This window comes from Chlorocebus sabaeus, chromosome 12, assembly GCF_047675955.1.
Source record: "Chlorocebus sabaeus isolate Y175 chromosome 12, mChlSab1.0.hap1, whole genome shotgun sequence".
NCBI classification, from domain to species: Eukaryota; Metazoa; Chordata; class Mammalia; order Primates; family Cercopithecidae; genus Chlorocebus; species Chlorocebus sabaeus.
In genome coordinates this window covers 100,356,446-100,382,428 of record NC_132915.1, presented here as the reverse complement: position 1 = coordinate 100,382,428, position 25,983 = coordinate 100,356,446, and the positions used below count along the sequence as shown (strand labels likewise).

The window sequence follows — 25,983 nt, the reverse complement described above, 5'->3', positions numbered from 1 at the left end:
GAAAATAAATAATAAAATAAGACTGGGTACAGTGGCTCATGCCTGTAATCCCAGCACTTTAGGAGGCTGAGGTGGGTGGATCACTTGAGGTCAGGAGTTTGAGACCAGCCTGGCTAACATGGTGAAACCCCGTCTCTACTAAAAATACAAAAATTAGTCGGGCATGGTGGTGCTCAGCTCTAATCGCAGCTACTCAGGAGACTGAGGCAGCAGAATCACTTGAACCCGAGAGGCGGAGGTTGCAGTGAGCCCAGATCATGCCACTGCACGTCAGCCTGGGCAACAGAGCCACACTTTGTCTCAAAAAAAAAAAAAAAAAAAAAAAAGTAACATTCTTGTCTGATTTTTAAAGACAATATTATATGTGGAATATTATATGTGAAATGGTTCAGATCAGCTGGAGCATAGGTAGGATGATTTATGGTTTCATTCTAAAATACGTGTTTATTGGCCAAAGTAGTTTCTTTTTATATTTCAACTTATAAATAGACATTTAATAAATGCTTTTTAAATTTAATGGAATGACTATGTTGAAATCTAATGAAAAATTCATTAGCTTTGCTGAATTGGATGGTATTTTATCCTATTGAATTTACAGATTTGATTAGTTTTGGAATTTATAGACTCTTATTTCTATTTTCTTGTATCCCATATAAAACAGACAAGTCTTGGATAATCGGTATGGCTTGAAGCGCTGGCAAATAGGAGAAATTGCTTCCAAGATTGGGCAGCTATACTATCATTATTAGTAAGTAAATTACACATGGAAAGAGTCAAGTGTTGTCTGATTAAAACATAGCATGCAGAAGTATACATAGTATACTCATTGCTAGGCATGAAAATTGTGAGTTACAAATGAAACCCTAGTAGTTCGGGCCAGATTGATCAAGGCAATGTTGTGCAATAACCTTCCATAGTCAAAGTACTATTTGTTTTAAAGGCTTGCCTCCCAGACACTTCATTTGGTCAGACTCATTTATAACTTAAAAATTTGATCTTGGTTTTAGATAAATGATTAATACTAAAGGATTTATTGTTCTTACAGCTTCACTTGTCTTAATAATGTGTAGCATTATATTGTAACTTGTATGTATGAATGAATGATTTTCAGAAGGATACTTTAAAAAACTCATACTTGCAGGATATGTTTGAAAGGTATTTTTTATTATATCCTTAGAGCACTAACATCTGTATAGTCCCATCCCTGAGTTCAGAAAACAAGAAGGGTCCTTTTAGGAATCTAAATCTCGTTATCCCATAGTGATGATCAGGTATACAATAAAAAAGGCTTGGACCATTTGTAATCTAAAAGGCAATAAAATGGCTGGGTGTGGTGGCTCACGCCTGTAATCCTAGCGCTTTGGGAGGCCAAGGCAGGTGGCTCACCTGAGGTCAGGAGTTTGAGACCAGCCTGGTGAAACCCCATCTCTACTAAAAAGACAAAATTAGCGAGGCGTGGTGGTGGGTGCCTGTAATCCCAGCTACACAGGAGGCTGAGGCAGGAGAATTGCTTGAACCTGGGAGGCAGAGGTTGCAGTGAGCCGAGATCATGCCATTGGCACTCCAGCCTGGGCAACAAGAGTGAAACTGTCTCAAAAAATAAAAAATTAAAAAAAAAAAAAGACAATAAAACTTCTTCCATTTCCTGCATTTTGGCATACCATTCCAAATTCCCACCATTAAAATCACTCTTTTGGGTAGAATATTTTCTTAAAAAGTCCCTTGTAAAACTGGAAATATGTTTTCTTGGGTAGAAATATTTTCTTAAAAAGTCCCTTGTAAAACATAATTCATTAACATCCCCTGACGATTAATATGGGTTAGTGCATTCCTCAGTTCTGTGAGGAAAAAAATTAAAGAAATGGGCCAAAGGACTGTATGGATTTGAGGAAGTGACCTAGTCCTGGGAGATAAGGATTTCCCTGGATGGAATGCTGTTTGAGTCACTTCAGGGAAGGAGGGTAATGTGTAATATGGGTTGGCATCAAAAAAGGCTTGGATGCAGCGAGGAGGTTTTTCAAAAATTTTAATTATTATTTTTTATGCATTTTAAGGGTGATATTGCTTTGCCGATTCAAATTTAGAACAGTCATTCCCACCCCCTCACCCCACGAGATAGAGGAATATAGCAGTATATAGAACAAGTATTTACTGTGGTGAAGAGTCTCTGACACTGTCATATTTAAAAATTTATTTTTTCTCATAGCTTACGCACATCTGAAACCAGCTATCTGAATGAGGCTTTTTCCTTCTATTCTGCAATCAGACAGAGATCATATTATTCTCAAGTCAATAAAGAAGACAGGTATGTATCTGCTATGTTTTTAGAAAGATGAGGATAAAACACTCAGTCTTTAATCTGTGTGGAAATTGTGCGGAAAAGCATACATTTGTTTATAACTTGCACTCATTTACCAGACTTTATTGAGTGCCTACTATGTAGTAGACCTTCAAAAGCATAGAGAGGTATATGTTACCTAAGCAATAAACATCAAAGATGTTGTAACAGATGTCACAATACCAAAGGAGCGTTGGGTTATTGTTGTACAAGAGATTGACTTCACACAGATTTAATACAAAAGAAATGACTCCAAAACAAGGCTTAGCCAGTAACATTTATTCTTTAACCTGTGTAATCTTAATTCATGTCTCTTCAAAAGCCTGGTGACAACTGTCATGTAGGACCAGGGAATAGCCTGCTAATATTGTTTGAATTTTCTCTGTCTCTCTTTTTCTTGAGATGGAGTCTCACTGTGTCGCCCAGGCTGGAGTACAGTGGTGCGATCTCAACTCACTGCAACCTCCATTTCCGCCTCCTGGGTTCAAGCAATTATCCTGCCTCAGCATCCCAAGTAGCTGGGGATTACAGGCTTGTGCCACCACTCCCGGCTAATTTTTTTTTGTATTTTTTACTAGAGATGGGGTTTCACCGCATTGGCCAGGCTGGTCTCGAACTCTTGACCTCACGTGATCCACTCGCCTTAGCCTTGCAAAGTGCTGGGATTACAGGCATGAGCCACCATACCCAGCCTGGATTGTGATTTTGTTAATTCCAGATGAGTATGAAATTGTGGAAGAAGTCAGAGATCTTCTGGAGAATCTTTCTTGCTAGCATTCTGGGAATTGTTGGATGAGAAAGTTCAGGCACAGAAGGTCTGAATATTCTCTCTACCCCAGCAACAGAACTCACAGTTTTTATATGGTGAAAAGATTATATTCTCTTAGCAATAGAAGAAAACAGTTTTGACATGTTTTTCTCGAGAACACTTTGTGGTTAACTGTTGTAAGCTTTCCAACTAAACAGTGACATTTTGGGGAAAGCCCCACTCTTGTAAATCTCTTTAATTTCCTTGCATGTCTTGTTCAGACTTGTCTAGGGGTGTTTGCATGGCACATGTAAGGGGTGCAGATGCTGGAGTATACATTTTTCGTATCTTTTTGTCATCCCCTTACATCAGAAGTTCCATCAATTACTTTTCCCTTAGGTTTTCCTATAGTTTGCTTCACATATTTTCAATACAGATACATTTCCTCCAATCCTAATTTAAAAAAAAAAATTCTTGCTATGCTATTTGTCTTAATTCTTGGTGAGATAAATTATATCTTAAAAAATGCAAAAGAGCTGTGTGACATTTTATCAGCATTAAAAATACATATAAGCAGAGAACTATTTTAAGTAATAGCAAAACACCTTGTATAATTTACTTTTCTGCATTTTCTAATTTGACAAAAGGGAAATTGGCTTTAATCTTAATACACAACAGTTTGATTTCTTGCCATAATTTTGTGCCTTAATAACAAACATCCAATTTGAATTGTTTTCCTGTGCAGTTTCCTAGATCAGGGCATATTATTTAGAAGTAGGATTATTTGGAATCGGGATGACAAAAACTCTTGCTTTGTGCCAGTAAATTAGAATCAAAGGACAATCTGGTGTGCAAATCCCTGACCTTGCTGTGTGTGGTTAGGAGGGTCTTTGTTCAGTTGGTAGGTTGTTTCTTAGTTCACACAGGGTAAGAGTGCCAGTCAAGATTGCAATCAGCAACAGCTGCTAAAATCAAGAGCCAGGAGAGAAAACCAAGTAAGGAAGTATTCCACAATTTCACAGTTCATTTAAAAGGCAGAAATCTTCACTCCTCAAAAGGAACAAGTTCTCTCTGCACTGTCTCAGCAGCTAAGGATTATGTTGAGACCAGGAGGAATAAGTAGTTTGTTCCAGCAATCTCAAGGTTAGTGTCTGTCACTAAGCATAGACCACTCCCAGAACATCTCATTCCATGGGTCCATCATACTTAGGAGAGGAGATATTACCATACAGCCACTCCTCCTAGGAGCTGCACACCCCAAATCTGTTGTAAATGGCCAAAGCTGAACCTGGTTGGATATGGAGAAGGTGAAGATTCTGAATACCTAGGAGGTTGTGGGGAGATGTTACAGTGAGCCACCTAGAAGAACAGAGTTTCCTAGGCAAATATGTAGTTAAAGAGTCAGGGTCTTGTAAGTAGTGAGCCTAGCAGGTTGGACAAGGCTGGAATTCTGGAGTCCAGAAGTTTGATAAGAGCTTAAAAAAAAGGCCGGGTGCGGTGGCTCACACCTATAATACCAGCACTTTGGGAGGCCAAGGCAGGTGGATTATGAGGTTAGGAGATCGAGACCATCCTGGCTAACATGGTGAAACCCCCTCTCTACTAAAAATACAAAAAATTAGCCAGGTGTGGTGGCACGCACCTGTTGTCCCAGCTACTTGGGAGGCTGAGGCACAAGAATCACTTGAACCCGGGAGGCGGAGGTTGCAGTGAGCCAAGATGGCGCCACTGCACTCCAGCCTGGGTGACAGTGTGAGACTCCATCTCAAAAAAAAAAAGCTTCATAAAAAGCCTTCAATTTTACATTCATATTTCCCACTGGAAAAAACTTAATACTGTCACCATTTATGTTGACGTTGACAACATGTCAACATGTCATTTATTGTTCTGAAGAAACATAGAGTAAGTAAAGTTTGCCTGTTATTATTTTAAGAAAAATAATTTTAAAGAATATAAGGAGAATGTCTAACTTCAGAAGAGGTGGAGGGGGAAGTGAATAATAAAATTATGGTTATTACAATGGAAGGCAGGAAAGGAAAATAAACTCCAGTTATGTTAATGTCAACATAAATGGTGACAGTATTAAGTTTTTTTCAGTGGGAAGTATGAATGTAAAATTGAAGACTTTGGCACTTCGTAATGGTGCTCATGATAAAGAGGGCTTGATGTGGACCCTTCCAGTGAGTCACATTCTTTTTTCTGCAGTTTGATATGGAGTTAGTTGGTAGGCTAGGGGTTGTGGTTCAGGTTATCGGGCTTGATTGAGGTGGCCTGTCATGTATGAGTGGACAGCACTGACGCATTTCATCTGTGCTTTGCTGCAGTTCATCACAGTGGCTTCCGAAATAGAAAGCACCCACCCACTTCTGTATGCTCATTGAATATAAGGATCAGCTAACTATGGCCTGTTTGCATGCCAAATTGGGCCCATGGCCTGTTTTTGTACTGTGTGGCAGTTTAGAATTTTTTTTTTTTACATTTTCAAAGGGTTGTAAAAAGGGAAAAGATGAATATGCTACAGGCACCAAATGTGGCCTGCAAAGCTTAAAATATTTACCATCTGGCCCTTTGTAGAAAGTTTGCTGGTTGTATAATCCATTATATAGATTCATAGAACCTATTTTTTAATAAAAAAAAAAAAAGTAACAGAATTAAGTCATTCAGATTTCAAGTTTGAATTGACATCATCCCTCTACTAATTTTCTTTGTTTTGAATTCCACTTTCGACAGTGTGATAGGCTAGATAACCTGAAATACTAAACACCTAGAAATGCTGGATAAAATAGGACAGTCATCCTTTTAAATGGAAAACCTAGCCGTCAAGAGAGTAAGGAAGTCCCTAGTTCATTTTCTCATTGCTGTGGGTGGGCGATTGGTTTGGGTGACATAAAAGAGCAAGGAAGAAGAAAATTGAAACTAGAAGGGGAAGGTATGATATACAAGAAGGATTGGTGAGAAAAAATTATCCCCTTGTATTCCAAAACATCGATTTGATGGGGGCGGTAATAATCATAACAATGGCTGATGGACATTATTAAAATAAAATGGAGCCAAATCTGGATAACAATAATATGAAAGAAGAAAGGGGATAATTAAACCATTCTAATAAGATCCATTTATTGTTCAAAAGAAACATAAAGTTTACTTGTTGATATTTTAAGGAAACTATAATTAGAATGTATAACTTCAGAAGAGGTAGAGGGAAAAGTGAGTAACAAAATGATCATGACAATGAAAGGCAGGAAGGAAAATAAACTCCAAAAAGTATAAGTAGCACAAAATAATAAAATAGAAACAAATCCAAATCAAAGTAAGTAAAAGTGATCTAGACTTCCCGGTTAAAAGACAGATATTATCGGTATGCCTGTTAGAAAAACCCAGTAATATACTGTTGTTAAGAGATTCTTCAAGCCGGGCGCGGTGGCTCACGCCTGTAATCCTAGCACTTTGGGAGACCGAGGCGGGCAGATCACAAGGTCAGGATATGGAGACCACGGTGAAACCCCGTCTCTACTAAAAATACAAAAAATTAGCCGGGCGCGGTTGTGGGCGCCTGTAGTCCCAGCTACTCGGGAGGCTGAGCCAGGAGAATGGAGGGAACCCGGGAGGCGGAGCTTGCAGTGAGCCGAGATCGCGCCACTGCACTCCAGCCTGGGCGACAGAGCGAGACTCCGTCTCAAAAAAAAATGAGAGGATCGCTTGAGGCCAGGAGTTCAAGACCAGCCTGGAAAACATAGCAAGACCCAGTTTCTACAAAAAAATAAAAATAAAAAAATTAGCCAGGCGTGGTGGCACATGCCTGTAATCCTAGTTACTCAGGAGGCTGAGGTGAGAGGATTGCTTGAGCCCAGGAGTTTCAGCCTGCAGTGGTTTATGATGGTGCCACTGCACTTCAGCCTGGGAAAAAGGGCAAGACTCTATCTCTTTTAAATAAATGAATAAATAAATCCTTTAAAGATGGAAAGTAGACAGAGAAAGATAATGAGACAGCTACTAAGGGGAAGAAACTTGTACGCGTATATGCATTTCTTATGTGTATACTGTGTGTATATTTAAAGGAAGAAAGTATTATTGAGAATAGAGGTTTACTCTGTAATTATGAAAGCAACAATTCAGGGAAATATAAAAATCATAAACTTATATATACCTAATAACGTAGTATTATAATAAAGCAAAGTGTTTTTTTAAAGTGGGGAAATTAATAAGTGATTTGATATACATGGGAATTTTTGATATATTTAATAATTCATATATCAAGAAGACAAGAATTACAAGATTTGAGTAACAATTAAGGTGGTTCCAGTGTACCTAAAATTGTGTGCAACAGTAACTGTATATATGTTATTTTCAAACTTACATGAAAATTTGTGAAATTAACTGATACTTGCCACAACACAAGTTTAATGCAAGGTTCAATAAAGTGTATGTGGTCTAACCATGGTACGATTTCATTAAAAACAAAAATAAAACATAATTTAAAAAAATCAATAGCTGCATGTGCAGCCCAGCTACTTAGAAGGCTGAGGCAAGAGGATTCCTTGAACCCAGGAGTTCAAGTCCAGTCTGAGCAACATAGCAAGACTCCATCTCTTAAACAACAACAACAACAAAAGTTTGTCAATCAGTAGACACATTTCTAAGTAACTCATGGGTCAAAAGAATTTTTTAAAAATTTTATTATGGAAAATGTTGAACATATACAAAAAATATACTGTTGTAAGGCTATCATATTTGTGATGTAGGATATGGAAAGCAGGAGGAAATGTCAGGTTTGAATTGATAATTGGTAAGTGTAAAGTGTTATGTGTGAACAGATTAAATATATTGTAAGGGGCATTTGATAAGTTTAAGGATCCATATTATTACTCCTAGCAATCACTTAAAGAACAATAACAAAGAAGTAGTATAACTAGGAAGCCAGTAGATGATATAAAATGGAACACTGAAAAATATTTGATTAACCAAAGAGAAAGCAAAACAGGAACAACAGAGGAACACAGCAAGAGAAGGAGCAAATAGGAAACAAACAGCAAGGTGGTAGATATAAACCTAGCCAAAGCAATGATGACGTTAAATGTAATCGGTCTAAATACATCAAGTAAAAAGCACAGAGATAGTCAAAGTGGACAGAAAATCAGGACCTAAGTATATATTGCCCACAAAACATGTGAATTTAAATTAAAAGACACAGATAATTGAAAGAAGAATGAAAAAAGATATACAAACAGTAAGCATGAAAAAGCTGGCTGGCTTATACTAATAGCAGAAAAATGAGATTTTAAGACAAAGAATGTTCTTCCTGGAATCCTTTTCACCTCATATTTTCCTGCCTGTAGTCCTCCACGCTTCCTTGTATTCTTAACTTAAATGTTTATTACTTGCTTTAGGAAGCCTTTTTCACCCAAGATCTAGTCCTGTGGGCACAGATAGCATTCTTTATTTCTCCTATCATTATATTATTCCATTGTGTTTTAAGCATTTATCTCTCTCCTGTATATTTTAAGTTCTTTTCTGTCTGTAAGATCTTTGAAGAAGGGAATATCTCTAGTTTTTTACAATTGTACTTTTAGCAATTAACATAGTACCTGATGCACCTAAGTTCTCAACACTTATTGAATGAATGAATATATGAGTAAACAACTTAATAAATCAGTAAGAAATATGTTAAAAAGACTATATGGGTTATATGTGGAAATGTTTATAATTGTGCAAAAAAGGTTGGAAAGGTTTTAAAAGCCATCGGAAAATTAAAAAAATCAAAAAGCATTATTTTTTAATCTAATAAGTAATTTTTCATTTATCTTCCATAGACCCGAATTAGTAGTTAAGAAGTTACGATATTATGCAAGATTTATAGTAGTTTGTCTTCTTCTCAACAAAATGGATGTTGTAAAGGATCTGGTAAAGGTAAATGTACTTTAAAATAGTTCAAATTCTAATCTCTCATTGTATATGGATGATTTTATTTTTTTAAAAACAGATTTGAGGTTAAAATAATTTTGATATATCAAAATAATTACAACATTCAAAGTATAATAACTTCTGACAAGGGTAATGATAAAAAATTTTCCAACTCTCCTCATGTTCCAAATACACTAATCTGAGATAATTATCTTGATTCCTTGCTTTTGTCCTTTCTGCATGTTCTACATTTCAAAGCCCATCAATGGATGGCTAGAAATGCAAACAAACAAAAATACTTACTTTAAGGGAAAATAATTGAAATGTTATGTCAAGAAAAAGTACATAATGCTTTACAAAGGTATTGGGAATGATTTTCATTTTCCCACCACTTTACAGTGCATGAAGTCTCTCCTTCGTTAACTCACGTGATAAACAGTTAACTCTCTTCAGATCCACTTAATACCTGTAATCATTGCATATGAAATTCTGGTTGCACTCTGTACTCAGTAGTTTCAATGGCATACTTAATTTTATATCAAATATAACATGCCAGTTGGTTTTTTGGGTTTTGTGGGGTTTTTTTTTTTTGAGATAAGGTCTCACTCTGTCACCCAGCTGGAGTACAGTGACATGATTTTGTCTCACTGCAACCTCTGCCTCCCGGGCTCAAGCAATCCTCCCACCTTAGTCTCCTGAGTAGCTGGAATCATAGGCTCAAGCCACCACTCTTAGCTAATTTTTGTGTTTTTTGTAGAGACAGGGTTTCACCATGTTGCCCAGACTGGTCTCAAACTCATGAGTTCAAGCAATCCACCAGCCTTGGCCTCCCGAAGTGTTGGGATTACAGGCGTGAGCCACTGTGCCCAGCTCAACATGCCAGTTTTGACAAGGCCACCAGAAGTAGCTCTCCATACTTCTTTTCTACCTTCCTTTATAGCCAGTTATCGTTAAAAATATTTCCAAAAACTGTATAATATAAATCCAAATAAAGTCAGGAAGTATTTCTAGAAATATATAATTTTTTGTAGTGGTAGGGTCTCACTATGTTGCCTAGGCTGGTCTGGAAATCCTGGTCTCAAATGATCCTCCCACCTCGACCTCCGAAAGGGCTGGGATTACAGGTGTGAGACACTGTATCCAGCCTCATTTTTTTTTAATGTTAAAATTTTTGAATTTCTCTTTTCTGATTTTTTCATTAATGAATTCATTGCCGATGTAGTACTGATAGGAAATAGATCTCTATAAAGACTTTATTTGATGGGTATTATTCTGAAGTTTGTGACTTTCGAAGAAAATTTGTTTAGTTTTCATCTTTGTTTTTGGTTATAATCAGGACTGTGTATTGATAATAATCAAATTTTGTAAGTATGTCGATTTCTGTCAGGAATATGGTTCTATATGGCTGTGTATTTTTATGGGTTTTTTAATAACCTTTTTTGTAATGTTTTTAAAATCAGGAATTGTCAGATGAAATTGAAGATTATACGCACCGATTTAATACTGAAGATCAAGTGGAATGGAACTTGGTGCTTCAAGAAGTAGCAGCTTTCATTGAGGTCAGTTTTTTATAAGAAAAATCATAATTATTGATAAATAATGACCATGTAGTTTATGTTTTTATTGTGTCTATATGTCAAGAAGAAGGAATAACTTACTATATTGATATTTAGTCTTGGCCATTCTTACTGCTTTTTTCTTTAGGCGGACCCTGTAATGGTATTAAATGATGATAATACCATCGTTATCACATCAAATCGCCTTGCTGAAACAGGAGCCCCATTGCTGGAACAGGGCATGATTGTGGGACAGTTGTCTCTGGCTGATGCACTCATTATTGGTAATTGTAATAACCAGGTAAAGAATTGTGAAGGAATTATGCTTAAAATTCACTGTGAAAAATAGTGCTATTGATGATCACAGAATTATTTTCTTGTAAATATCCTAACATCCTCTTCTGAAGAAATTGCTGACTAAATTATGCTGTGTGCATATATGGAATATATTACAGATATTTAAATACCTTAGAATTTTTAATAACACAGGAAGATAATCATGATACAGTAAATGAAAATAAACTTGCCATGGAGCCATGGAAGCAGAATTATTTCATATATGTTAGAATGTCTATATGTATGCACATAGGAAAAAGACTAGGAAGAAATTTTACAAATATCTAAGTTTTATCTCCAAATAACCAAATTATAGGGATTTTTATTTTATTTTTTACAACACTGTAAAGTTTCCAAAGTTTCCGGCCTGGCACAGTAGTAGCTCACACCTGTAATCCCAGCACTTTGAGAATCCCAGGTGGTTGGATCACTTGAGGTCAGGAGTTCGAGACCAGCCTGGCCAACAATGGCAAAACCCCATCTCTACTACAAAATGCAAAAATTAGCCAGCCATGGTGGCATGCACCTGTAATTCCAGCTACTCGGGAGGCTGAGGCAAGAGAATCACTTGAACCCAGGAGGCAGAGGTTGCAGTGAGCCAAGATCACACCACTGTACTCCAACCTGGGTGACAGAGCGAGACTGTCTCAAATAATAATAATAATAATAAAGTTTCCAAAATGCATATGTACTACTTTTCAGTCGAGCCAAAAGGGGCGAGGAGTTGGTGTTTTTTGGTTTTTTGTGGGATTTTTTTGAGACGGAGTCTTGCTTTGTCACCCAGGTGGGAGTGCAGTGGCATGATCTTGGCTCACTGCAAACCTCCATCTCCCAGGTTCAAGTGATTCTCCTGCCTCAGCCTCCCAAGTAGCTGGGATTACAGGCACATACCGCCACACCTGGCTAGTTTTTGTATTTTTAGTAGATACAGGGTATCATGTTGCCGAGGCTGGTCTTGAACTCATGACCTCAAGTGATCCTCCTGCCTCAGCCTCCCAAAGTGTTGGGATTACAGGTGTGAGCCACTGCACCTGGCCAGGAGTTGTTTTTGCGTAAATTTGTCAAAAGTGAATTTCAAATGTTTTTTCATGACAGAATAGCCCCATGATGATGAGATTTAATGTACTAGAAATGAAATTTACTGGAAATTATACCAGTAAATACATTTTTCTAGATGTGTTTTTTACACAAGTTTAGTTTTGGATCCTATCCTAGCAGCTATCAATCATTTTTGTTATTGTTAAATTTTTCTGGTATTTCTCCATTTTTGGCTTTTATGACCATTATTTTGCAAATATCTACAACATTTTTGAAATTATAGTATGAATATACTAAATGGAAAAATTTTGAAACATGTTTATGGTTTGTATAGTTATATTATCTGAAGGCTCGGTATTTTTCTCACTTTTAATTCAAAGAAAATTTTTCTAATCAGAAAAATATAAATTAAAACCAAATAAGATAGCACTGACCCAGATGATTAAAAACAAAAGAGACCAAGAAACTGATAATAGCGTATCCTGGCAACTAGTACAAGAACTGAATATTTCATACTTTGTAGAAATAGAAATCGATAGATTTACTTTAGAAAAATGGCAGGCATTATCTAGTACAGCTGCATATATACACACTCTATGACCAAGCATTTCCAGTATTTTCTTATTAATCTGTAAGAGTTCCTAATATATTTTACATGAAAGTCCTTTGTCAGATTTATGTATTGAACTATCTTCTCCTACTCTTGTCTTGCCTTTTATTCTCTTCTAATATCTCCTCTCTTTTTCTCTCCTTTTTTTTTTAACGTCTGTTAAAATATTTATTAGTGTCTACTTCATGCCAGACCCCCTATTCCAGACACTGAGATTCCAGTGAACAGAAGTCTTTAATTTTAATATAGTCTAATTTATAATTTTTTTCCTTTCTGGTATGAGCTTTTTTGTGTCCTATTTTGAGAAATCATTGCTTACCTTACCTTTCATATTTAGATCTATGATCTCTTTGGGATTTATTTTAGTGTGAAGTATGGGTCAGATTTTCTTTCTGGATTTCTGGTAGACCTAGCACCATTTACTAAAAAGACCGTCTTTTCCCTACCACACTGTAGTGTCATTTTATCATAAATCTGATGTTCAAATATATTTGACTCTGATTCTGTTCCTTTGGTCTGTATGTCTATTATGCTGATACTTCTGACTTCATTATTATGGCATTTTAATAGGCCTCGATATATTGTAGTAAATGAAATATTTATTTTTTCTAATTTTTTCTCTTTCGTTGATTCTGATTCTTTTTTTTTTTTTTTTTTTTTGAGACGAAGTCTCGCTCTGTCGCCCAGGCTGGAGTGCAGTGGCCGGATCTCAGCTCACTGCAAGCTCCACCTCCCGGGTTCACGCCACTCTCCTGCCTCAGCCTCCGGAGTAGCTGGGACTACAGGCGTCCGCCACCATGCCCAGCTAATTTTTTGTATTTTTTTAGTAGAGACGGGGTTTCACCATGTTAGCCAGGATGGTCTCGATCTCCTGACCTCGTGATCTGCCTGTCTCAACCTCCCAAAGTGCTGGGATTACAGGCTTGAGCCACCGCACCCGGCCTCTGATTCTTATTTTTATTTCCTTCTTCCTATTTTGAATTTAATTTTCTTAGATAACTGACTTTATTTATTTATTTAGTTAGTTAGTTATTTACTGAGACAGAGTCTTGCTCTGTCTCCTAGGCTGGAGTGCAGTGGTGCAGTCTCAGCTCACTGCAACCTCCGCTTCCTGGGTTCAAGTGATTCTTCTGCCTCAGCCTCCCTAGTAGCTGGGACTACAGGCGCATGCCACCACGCCCAGCTAATTTTTTGTATTTTTAGTAGAGATAGGGTTTCACCGTGTTAACCGGAATGGTCTCAATCTCCTGACCTCGTGATCTGCCCACCTCGGCCTCCCAAAGTGCTGGGATTACAGGCGTGAGCCACCTCTCCTGGCCAACTGACTTTATTTTTATTTTTGAGACAGAGTCTTACTCCGTCCGTGAGGCTGGAGTGCAGTAGTGTGATCTTGGCTCACTGCCACCTCTGGCTCCCGGATTCAAGTGATTCTCCTGCCTGAGCCTCCCAAGTAGCGGGGATTACAGACATGTGCCACCACAGTGACCCAGCTAATTTTTGTATTTTTAGTAGATATGGGGTTTCGCCATGTTGGCCAGGCTGGTCTTGAACTCCTGGCCTCAGGTGATCTGCCCCCCGCTTGGCCTCCCAAAGTGTCGGGATTATAGGTGTGAGCCACTATGCCCTTTTTCCTCTTCTAATATAAAAATCCTGGGCTGGGTGTGGTGACTCATGCCTTTGCGCATGGTGGCTCATGCACTTTGGGAGGCAAAGGGGGGCGGATCGCCTGAGGGTCAGGAGTTCTAGACCAGCCTGGCCAACATGGCAAAATCTCATCTCTACTAAAAATACAAATATTAGTCGGGCATGGTGGCATGCACCTGTAATTCCAGCTACTTGGGAGGCTGAGGCAGAAGAATTGCTTGGACCTGGGCGGCAGAGGTCACAGTGAGCCAAGATTACGCCACTGCACTGCAGCCTGGGCAACAGAAGACGACTCCATCTCTAAATAAATAAATAAAATAAAAATCCAAAGCTGTAAAATTGTCTTTCAGCATTACTTGAATTTTATTCTACATATTTTGATATTTCGTATTTTTTTCCAATCCTGCTCCTTCTATATTTTATATTTTTTATTTTATTTCAGTTGAATGTATTTTCTAATTTCTTTTTTAACTCTTACCGACAGTATATTGCTCATCTCCAACTTGAGTTTGATAATTTTTTTTTTCAGCACTTTGAAGATTTAATTTCTTTATCTTCTTCTCTCATTTCTGTTGACAAATTGTCTGTTAGATTTATTGGTTACATATTATATTCCACTTAAGGAAATGTTTCATTCCTCTGTGTGTTTTTAAGATATTCTCACTTTCTTTGATTCTTTGCAGTTTTACTGTGCTATATTCAGGTACAGTTTTCTTTATTTATCCTGCTTGAGGTTCACAGAGTTTCTTGAATCTATGGGTTCGTCTCATCTGTTTTGAAATATGGTTATTATGTCTCTGAATATTGTTTCCCTTCTATTCTTTCTCTCCTCCACTTCTAGGACTCAGTTACAGACCGTTTCACAGTGCTATATGTGTCTGTTATATTCTTTTCTGTATTTTTCATCATTTTTTCCTCTCTAGGTTTTAGTTAGGCTGTTTTCTGTTGACTTCTTTTTCATTTCACTAACCTTGTCTTCTGACATGTTTAATCTGCTATTTAACCTTATATTAAGTTTCATATTTCACATATTGTCTTAGTTCTGGATTTTTCCATTTGATTGTTGGTTTATAGATTAATTTTTTTTCCCATAGCCTGGGCTGCGTGATGAAACCCCATTTCTACAAAAAATACAAATATCAGGCCAGGCAGTGGCTCATGCCTGTAATCCCATTATTTTAGGAGACGAGGCGGGTGGATCACTTGAGGTTAGGAGTTCGAGACCAGCGTGACCAACATGGTGAAACCCCATCTCTACTAAAAATACAAAAATTAGCCAGGCTAATTAATGAGTGGTGGCTCATGCTTGTGATCCCAGCTAGTTGGGAGACTGAGGCAGGAGGATCGCTTGAACCCTGGAGGCAGAGGTTGCAGTGAGACAAATTCATGCCACTGTGCTCCAGCCTGGGTGACAGAGTGAGAGTCTATCTCAAAAAGAAAAACCTAAAAAATAAACCTTAGTTGGGTGTCGGGCATTTGCCTCTAGTCCCAACTCTGGGAGACTGAGGTGGAAGAATCACTTGAGCCTAGGAGGTCAAGGCTGCAGTGAGCCATGATTGTGCCACACACTTCAGCCTGGGTGACAGAAGCAGACCCTGTCTTTTTTTTTTTTTTTTCTTGAGATGGAGTCTCGCTCTGCCGCCCAGGCTGGAATGCAGTGGCCGGATCTCAGCTCACTGCAAGCTCCACCTGCTGGGTTTACGCCATTCTCCTGCCTCAGCCTCCCACGTAGCTGGGACTACAGGCGCCCGCCTTGTCGCCTGGCTAGTTTTTTTGTATTTTTTAGTAGAGACGGGGTTTCACCGTGTTAGCCAGGATGGTCTCGATCTCCTGACCTCGTGATCCGCCCGTCTCAGCCTCCCAAAGTGCTGAGATTACAGGCTTGAGCCACCGCGCCCGGCCAACCCTGTCTTTTTTTTTTTTTTTTTTTTTGAGACAGAGTCTGGCTCTGTCACCCAGGCTGGAGTGCAGTGGCCGGATCTCTGCTCACCGCAAGCTCCTCCTCGCGGGTTTACGCCATTCTCCTGCCTCAGCCTCCGGAGTAGCTGGGACTACAGGCGCCCGCCACCTCGCCCGGCTAGTTTTTTGTACTTTTTAGTAGAGACGGGGTTTCACCGTGTTAGCCAGGATGGTCTCGATCTCCTGACCTCGTGATCCGCCCGTCTCGGCCTCCCAAAGTGCTGGGATTACAGGCTTGAGCCACCGCGCCCGGCCCAACCCTGTCTTAAAAATTTTTTTTTTTCTTTTTAGAGACAGTATCTGGCTCTGTCATGCAGGTGGGAGTACAGTGGCACAGTCAGGGCTCATTGTAGCCTTGAACTCCCAGGCTGACGTGATCTTTCCGCCTCAGCCTTCCAAAAATGTTTATGTTTTATAGAGATGGTGTGTTGCTGTGTTGCTAAGACTGGTCTCAAACTGGTCTCAAGCAATCCTCCTGCCCTGGCCTCTCAAATGTTGGGATTATAGGCTTGAACCACTGCACCTAGCCCTTTTTTATTTTTTAGTAGATTTTAATTCTCTGGCAGAATTCCCTATTTCTTCATTTCTGTTCTACCATGTCTATTTTGTTGATCACACTTAGTATGTTATTTTAAAGTCCTTTTCTGCTAACTACACTCTCTAGTTATACTAACTATAACTGTGTTGGTCTATTCTATTGCTTGTTTCTCACTTTTAAAATTATATTATCTTAATATATATAGTTATTATATATCTGATAATTTGCTTGCATACTACTTATAATTAAATCCCCCAGCATTATCTTTCTTTCTTTTCTTTTTTTTTTTTTTTTTTTTTTGAGACAGGTTCTTGCTTTGTCACCCAGGCTGGGATGCAGTGGCATGATCTTGGCTCACTGCAACTTCTGTCTCCCTGGTTCAATTGATTCTCCCACCACAACCACCCCAGTAGCCAGGACTACAGGCGCACGCTACACACCCAGCTAATTTTTGTATTTGTGAGTAGAGATGGGGTTTAACCTTGTTAGCCAGGCTGGTCTCAATACTCCTGACCTCAGGTGATTCACCCACCTCGATCTCCCAAAGTGCTGGGATTACAGGCCCTAGCCAGCACGCCTGGCCTGTTTTTACATTTCATTTGTATTTCTTATTTTTAAAAGTATAGGCTGGGTGTGGTGGCTCACGCCTGTAATCCCAGCACTTTGGGAGGCTGAGGTGGGTGGATCACGAGGTCAGGAGTTCAAGACCAGCCTGACCAATATGGCAAAACCCCATCTCTACTGAAAATACAAAATTTAGCCGGGCATGGTGGTGCACGCCTGTAGTCCCAGCTACTAGGGGGACTGAGACAGAAGAATCGCTTGAACCCAGGAGGCAGAGGTTGCAGTGAGCCAAGATTGTACCACTGCACTCCAGCCTGGGCAACAGAGTGAGACTCCATCTCAAATGAATGAATGAATGAATGTATTAGGTTATTTTGTACATATTCCTTTGATTGGCTTAATCATTATTTTAATTACATCTTCTATTTAAGCATATGAAATAAACTTTTTTTTTAAGAGACAGGGGGTCGGAGGTGCATATCTCATTGTGTTGCCCCTTCTTTAATCCCTGCCTCTTCGCTGGTCTCGAGCTCCTGGCCTCAAATGATCCTCCCACCTCGGCCTTCCAAAGTACTGGGATTACAGGTGTGAGCTGCCACACCTAGACTTTTGCATGTTATGTATGATGTTTGTATCATCCTGTTTCTGTTTACTGAATCAGGGGTGCCTTTTTTCTTCATGCGTTTTACGATTTTTGTTTGTGAGTCTTCTTTGATGTAATTCTATCAGCTAGAATTCTTTAAGACCTGAATTGAGGATGCCTTCTTCCAGTGAAGATATGCATTGCTTTTTCTCTCAAAACTTGGGGGCATTATCAGTTTTTGTTCTCTTTAAGTGAAAAACCTTATAGATTTTTCAGCTATGCAAATAATGTTAATTCAGATTCCCGTACCACATGAGAATCAGCATATGGCCATGAATTATTGGGGGAGACTTTTATTGATCTCTTCTCAGAACAAAAGCTAAGGTAGAGTTTCCTTCATGTTTATGTCTCTGGAGCAGATTTGTTTCTAGTGTTCTCTGAGGCCATATCTTTTTGTGCATCCAGTTTTATTTGGGCATAGGTGTATGTGTGGGAGGGGCCATCTTCCAACCAGCCAACCAGTTCTTAGCCAGAGGCTACCCTTACTGTAGGAAAACAAGGTATTGGTGCCCACTTTTCTCCTTAAACCTCTTCCCCTTCTTTAATCCCTGCCTCTTGGCTGGGTGCGGTGGCTCATGCCTGTAATCCCAGCACTTTGGGAAGCTGAGGTGGGTGGGTCATCTGAGGTCAGGAGTTCGAGACCAGCCTGACCAACATGGTGAAACCCCATCTCTACTAAAAATACAAAATTAGCCGGGCATAGTGGCGCATGCCTGCAATCCCAGCTACTCAGGAGGCTGAGACAGAAGAATCACTAGTACCTGGGAGGCGGAGGTTGCAGTGAGCCGAGGTTGCGCCATTGCACTCCAGCCTGAGCGACAGAGTGAAACTCACATACACACACACACACACACACACACACGTACGTGTATATTAAATGAGTTAAATGTTTGAAAGGGTAGTTAGTAATCTTCATAAACTTGTTCTCATCTTAACTAAATAATTCCTCTTTTTTTATTTGATAGAAACAGGTACTTTATAAAATTCTCATCTGTTTCATTATCATGTATGTTCCTGAAGTTCTGTATAAGTATTACTGAAGTTCGAAAAGGATATAGACTTAAATATTGTGTAGGGCCAAAATGTATGGAAGAAATTACTATAAAATATAGATCATAGGCTGGGTGCAGTGGCTCACGCCTGTAATCCCAGAACTTTGGGAGGCCAAGGTGGGCGGATCATCTGAGGTTGGGAGTTCAAGACCAGCCTGACCAACATAGAGAAACCCCATCTCTACTAAAAATACAAAATAAACCGGGTGTGGTGGCGCATGCCTGTAATTCTAGCTACTCTGGAGGCTGAGGCAGGAGAATCGTTTGAACCTGGGAGGAGGAGGTTGCGGTGAGCCAAGATTGCGCCATTGCACTCCAGCCTGGGTGACAAAAGCGAAACTCCGTCTCAAAAAAAAAAAAAAGATCACAGTTGTGTTTCAGCATAGCTAGTTCATCAAAAGTTAGCTCTTTTTTCCTTCATGTAGCAAGGATTACTATCAAACCTCTGTGTATAGAATATGGGCTGGAAGGTCAGGCATCGTGGCTTATGCCTGTATTCCCAGCACTTTGGGAGGCCGAGGTGGGCAGATGACTTGAGGTCAGGAGTTTGAGACCAGCCTGGCCAACATGGTGAAACCCCATCTCTACTAAAAATACAAAAATTAGCCAGGTGGCACATGCCTGTAATTGTGGCACATGCCTGTAATCCCAGCTACTCCAGAGGCTGAGGCAGGAGAATTGCTTGAACATGGGAGACAGATGTTGCAGTAAGCTGAGATCATGCCACTGCACTCCAGCCAGGGCAACAGAGCAAGACTATCTCAAAAAAAAAAAGAATCTGGGCTGGAGATCCTTGTGGTGTTAGTGAAAAGCTTGCCCCTCACATAGCACACTACTACACATGTGAATTCCTCCACCAGTCTGTGGAAGTTAACATGTTTGTAGAACCTAATATTGTCTCTGTGCTGCTGCTTTTTTGTGTTGTTTTGTTTTTGTTTTTGTTTTTGAGACAGAGTCTTGCTCTATCACCCTGGCTGGGATTCAATGGCACGATCTCGGCTCACTGCAACCTCGCCTCTCGGGTTCAAATGATTCTGCTGCCTCAGCCTCCCGTGTAGCTGGGATTACAGGCATCCACCACCACGCCTGGCTAATTTTTGTATTTTTAGTAGAGATGGGGTTTCGCCATATTGGCCAGGCTGGTCTTGAACTCCTGACCTCAGGTGATCCACCTGTCTCAGCCTCCCAAAGTGCTGGGATTACAGACATAAGCCACCATGCCTGGCCCCTTGTGTTTCTGTAACTACTTAAAAAAACAAAACCTGAGGAAATTTATTAATCAGTAGACATGTATATGGCTGGAGAGGTATGTGATAAAGCAAATATTAAAAAATGCTGCTTATAGGATCTAGATGATGAACATATGGATGTTACTGTAGAATTCTTCCAATCTTCCCATCGCTTGAAAATTTCCATAATGAAATATTAGAGAAAAAGGTACCCAAAGCCCTGAAGTACATGTGAAAGTCACAATTAGTAATGTGATAAAAGTCTTCAAAGTCTGCGTGTTGCATTAAGGCTAGGTTGTGTTTTGTTTTTTTCTTTTTTTTTCTTGCAGGTTAAATTCAGTGAACTAACTGTTGACATGTTCCGGATGTTACAAGCTCTGGAAAGGGAGCCAATGAATTTAGCTTCCCAGATGAATAAACCAGGAATGCAGGTAATTTCCTCTTTTACATTTGCAAGTTTGGTAACTCTCTGGCTGCTTCTCTCCTGATAGAACGCTGATTATTCAACAGATACTACAAACCTATTGAATAAAGAATTAACTTGATGAGACATGGAAAAATAGATAAGCATAATCATAGTAAGACTGAGTGAAAATAAGACTTACTTGATAAGGGGTAGTGAAAATAGGCATTGATAATTCATTTGTCAAATGCAGCTTATATGTATAATGTTTTCTGTGTGTAAATATAGGAATCAGCTGACAAGCCTACTAGACGAGAAAATCCCCACAAGTATCTTCTTTATAAACCAACCTTCAGCCAACTATATACCTTCTTAGCAGCATCTTTTAAGGTATGTGTGATCCAGTACTTTTTACTATAAGGTGAAAGTGTGCCCTAAATAGAATCTAAGAGTCACTCTTTTGAAAAAATATTTAAGAGTTTAGGTAAAATATAAAAATGAAAAACTGCCTTTAGAATAATGATCCTGATAATAGGTATTTTTGTTTTGTTTTGTTCCTTTTTTTTTTTTTTTAACTTCTGGTAAGCTGTGAAATAGCTGTTTTGGAATGAAAATTGCTAATGATGTTGTGATTATTCCCATCATTAATTAATGATAGTAGTGGTTTTCCTTTCTCCCGTTTTTTATTACTCAACAATTTTAGGTGTAACAGTGCAGAACTGGCCAGGTGTGGTGGCTCATGCCTGTAATCCCAGCACTTTGGGAGGCCAAGCCGGGTGGATCACCTGAGGTCAGGAGTTCAAGAACAGCCTGACCAACATGGGGAAACCCCGTCTCTACTAAAAAATTACAAAATTAGCCAGGCGTGGTGGCACATGCCTGTAATCCCAGCTACTTGGGGGGCTGAGGCAGGAGAATCGCTTGAACCCGGGAGGTGGAGGCTGCGGTGAGCCAAGATTGTGCCATCGCACTCCAGCCTGGGCAACAAGAGCAAAATTCTGTCTCAAAAAAAAAAAAAAAAAAAATGCAGAACTGAAAAATAAAAGCAAAGTGCCTAGGCTTCTTATATACTCAAAGAGCTCTGCAAAACATTTAGATCATCTGAAAGAATTATGAGAAATAGGAGAATTCTTCCCAAAGTCTACATAGAGAAAGCCACAGAAGGGACTTTGCCTTTTAGCCGTATAGTCAGGATCTTTACTTCTCCTTTCAAGTTTTCAGAGAATATTCTCTAAATCATGGGGTTTTTGAAGCAGAGAATGTCTTCACAACTTTTGACAATAGTTATAGATTAATAATGAATCTCTGCTTTGTATATAAAGTCAGAACCAAGAAGAGCATTTCTTCACTTGGAAAAGACAACAGTGCATTCTTATTTATTCCACAACTTTAAAATGTCATGAACTTTAAATAAAACCGTGTTGTTTATCCCTGTTTGTTGTTTTGTGTATGTGATTTTCTTTAATTTCAGGAGCTGCCTGCCAATAGTGTGCTTCTGATTTACCTGTCGGCCACTGGCGTTTTCCCCACAGGTCGTTCTGATAGTGAAGGTACAATAAAGGAATGCTCCCTGTTGTGAGCAGGGCTTGAATTCTCTTTATTTTCTACAAGACGATGGCCCATAGCCCACAGACCATCTCAGGCTTTCCAGACAGACTTCCAAATTTGAAACCTGGTCTATTTGTTGATTGGCAATTTTGTAGATACCCCAGTCTGTCGTATTTTCTGAAATGTTATGTCAAAGCCCATAAATCATCAGAAAATTCATATATTAAATGCATGCTTCACTATCAAATTTATCAAAAGCATAATATGTAAATACATTTAGATATACATAAGGAGTTTGATGTTTCAAAGTTGAAAAGGATGATGGAATAACCAAGCCTGATGATCTATTTCACATCTTTGAATTTTTCTGAGCTTTCAGTGCATTGGGGAATCCGGTCAATGGCTACATGATGGCTGAAAGTCTTTGTAGAAATCAGTGTACTTTCGTAACTGTGAAAGTTCAAGCCCTTGTCATGATTTTGTTTTCTGTCCTTTGTTTTGTTTTATGAATTCAATCTGTAGAATATCGGGATGCTGTTTCAGAATAAAAACTTAAAACTGTCCAGAACATATGAGTCCAGAAATTGGTCAGAATAGATAAGTAACTTGGACGTAAATAAGATAATTAAATCTTTGCCTGGGCAAAAAAAAAAAAAAAAAAAAAAAACTTCCTTAACATTTTCCTCTTCATTTGTTTGTTGAAATTTGCATTCCTTTATAAAATGCATGTCCTTTCCATCTTCCTTGCATGACTACAGATTCTCTTAAAATGTTAAAATGAAAACAAAACAAACCTCTTTTAGTCTTTTCATTGCAGTGATTTTTTTAAGAAATGAAATATAATACAACATTAAAAGTAACATAAAAAACTAGTTTTTTGTGATAGTACTTTTATTTATAATTATCTTTATGTCATATACTGTTAAATCAATTTTCTGGGTCTCTGCTTCACATATTGACTTCTTTACTTTTTTCAAAGTATGATAGGTTATCGTACTTTGATAGGTCCTTTGAGAGAGATTATCTGAACATCGCACAGTTGCTGTTCCATTTAGACAGGAGTTTAGCTAATTCGTATGAATTTAGTGGGAAAAGGCTAACTTCAGAACCAGAACTAAAGTGCTTGATACGATAGTGAGAATAATGGATTTTTTGCATGCTGAAATCTGGCAATACATTCTTAAAGGTGAAGTTTTTGTGAATGAGAATTTTCAAATTCTATTCAAATATTTTCCTAAATTTTACAGTTAGTGACTCATTTAAAATTGTATTTACTTATGAGATTAAGATTTCATTCTTAAAAAAAAGAGATTATTTTATACTGCAACTTCCTTTTTTTTTTTCTGAGACAGGGTCTCACTCTGTCATCCAGGCTGGAGTGCAGTGGTGTGATCATAGCTCACTGCAGCCTCAAACTCCCTGGCTCAAGTGATCCTCCTGCCTCAGCCTCCTGAGTAGCTGGGAATACGGGCACCTACCACCATGCTCAGCTAATTTTAAAGATTTTTTTGTAGAGACAGGGTCTCACTATATTGCCCAGGCTGGTCTGGAACTCCTGGCCTCGTGCAATCCTCCTGCCTCAGCCTCCCAGAGTGCTGGGATTACAGGCATGAGCAACCATGTCCAACCAACTTCCTTTTAAAATAATGTTGTTAAACCTGAGATTTTAAGTTTGCTTGAAATGTAAAGGTCATTTTGAACATCCCAGATCTCCATTCCTTTTATTACTTAGAATAATGATGCCATAGATTCTTGTTTTGTTTCTCATTATATTGTTTGAAGAACTGCTGAATAATCAAATGTTTTTGAAAATGTTGAAACTGACAACATACTGAAGTCATTTAAATACTCCATTAAATTAAAATCTTAAATTTTAAAAGAATTTAAATGTTGTGTAATTGTCTTCCCTTGAATCAATGAGAGATTCACAGGTACCTTTGTATTTGAACATCAGGTCAGTGTTAGTCTTCAACTGAAGTCTAGGATTCTTCCCTTTGTTTTTATAGGTCCTTATGATTTTGGAGGCGTACTTACTAATAGTAACCGGGATATTATTAATGGAGATGCTATCCACAAACGAAATCAGTCCCACAAGGAAATGCACTGGTATGTATTCTGGTGTCTCTTCTTATTATAAAAATCATACCTCTGTCTGTAAATAGAAAAAATATTAAGTAAAATGGGGAGTTTTTTCTAGTACTAGAATGATTTCCTTAGACTAATATTTTGGGACAGACCGGAAACACTTATTTGGATTCCAGCAATAATTCAGGCTCTGTCTATCCTAGGAAATTAGAACTTTTGGTTGATATTCATTGAATAAATATTTTATTGAGTATCTATTGTATGTTACACACTGTTTAGTCACTAGGGATATGTCAGTGAACAAAACTGCATTCTAGTTGGAAACAGTATATATATACATAAATAAATATATCAGGACATGATACGTGTAAAATCAATACGAACTTTTTTTTTTTTTTTTTTGAGACAGAGTCTCACTCTGTCACCCGGGCTGGTGTGATCTCGGCTCACTGCCAGCTCTGCCTCCAGGGTTCATGCCATTCTCCTGCCTCAGCCTCCTCAGTAGCTGGGACTACAGGCGCCCGCCACCACGCCCAGCTAATTTCTTGTACTTTTAGTAGAGATGGGGTTTCACTGTGTTAGCCAGGATGGTCTCGATCTCCTGACCTCGTGATCCGCCCACTTCGGCCTCCCAAAGTGCTGGGATTACAGGCTGAGCCACCGCGCCCGGCCGAATACGAACTTTTAAACAAATTTTTTTCTTTAGAGACAGTCTTGCTCTGTCACTCAGGTCAGTTTTGATTTCCTAGCCTTAAGTGATCCTCCCACTTAAGCCTCCCAAAGTACTAGGATTACAAGTGTGAGCCACTGTGTTTGGCCCACACTTTTTTTTTTTTTTTTTTTTTTGAGATGGAATCTTGTTCTGTCACCCAGGCTGGTGTGCAGTGGCAGGATCTTGGCTGGCTCACTGCAACCTCTGCCACCCGGGGTCAAGCGATTCTCCTGCCTCAGCCTCCTGAGTAGCTGGGATTACAGGTGTCGGCCACCACGCCCAGCTAATTTTTATATTTTTCACCATGTTAATCAGACTGGTCTTGAACTCCTGACCTTGTGATCCACCTAAGTGCTGGGATTATAGGCGTGAACCACCACACCCTGCCACATTTTTTTAAATTGTATTTTTTTAATTGAAAAATAATCATTGTAAATATTCCTGGGGTACATAATCATGTTTCTGTAGTTACCATGTATCATGATCAGATCAGAGTAATTAGCATACTCATCATCTCAAACATCCATTTTTTGTGTTGGGAACATTTAATATCTTTGTTCTAGCTATTTAAAACTATAATATAGGCTGGTAGCGGTGGCTCACGCCTGTAATCCCAACACTTTGGGAGGCCAAGATGGGTGGATCACTTGAGGTCAGGGGTTTGAGACCAGCCGGGCCAACATGAAATCCTGTCTATAACAAAAACCAGCCAGGTGTGGTGGCTTGCGCCTGTGGTCCTACCTACTCATGAGGCCGAGGCAGGAGAATCACTTGAATGCATTAGATCGAGGCTGCAGTGAGCTGAGATTGTGCTCCAGTCTGGGTGACAGAGTGAGACTCCATGCCAAAAAAACAAAAGAAAATAAAAACTATATAACATTATTAGCTATAGTCATGCTACAGTGGTATAGAACTCCAGAACATAATCCTTCTATCTAGCTGTAATTTTTTATTCTTTAACAAATCTCTTCCCTGTCCCTCCCTTCCCCTACCTTTCCCAACCTCTAGTATTGAATTTTTTTTTTTTTTTTTTTGAGATGGAGTCTTGCTCTATCGCCCAAGCTAGAGTGCAGTGGCAT

At 38.9% G+C, this 25,983-nt stretch overlaps 1 protein-coding gene across 3 annotated transcripts in view; it reads left to right on the top strand.

Annotated features, from left to right (window-relative positions):
- SCAI (suppressor of cancer cell invasion) overlaps positions 1-25,983 on the top strand; it is a 196,656-nt gene that overhangs the window by 117,932 nt on the left and 52,741 nt on the right. For all 3 annotated transcript variants that reach the window (XR_012094879.1, XM_008006257.3, XM_037994006.2), the window contains 9 exons: positions 662-748; positions 2,207-2,305; positions 8,897-8,993; positions 10,448-10,546; positions 10,692-10,844; positions 20,486-20,587; positions 20,848-20,949; positions 22,031-22,109; positions 24,114-24,213. Coding sequence is in view for 2 of the 3 variants with exons in the window: in XM_008006257.3 (XP_008004448.1) it covers positions 662-748; positions 2,207-2,305; positions 8,897-8,993; positions 10,448-10,546; positions 10,692-10,844; positions 20,486-20,587; positions 20,848-20,949; positions 22,031-22,109; positions 24,114-24,213 (918 nt within the window). In the remaining variant the exon portion in view is untranslated. The remainder of the gene's footprint in view (positions 1-661; positions 749-2,206; positions 2,306-8,896; positions 8,994-10,447; positions 10,547-10,691; positions 10,845-20,485; positions 20,588-20,847; positions 20,950-22,030; positions 22,110-24,113; positions 24,214-25,983) is intronic.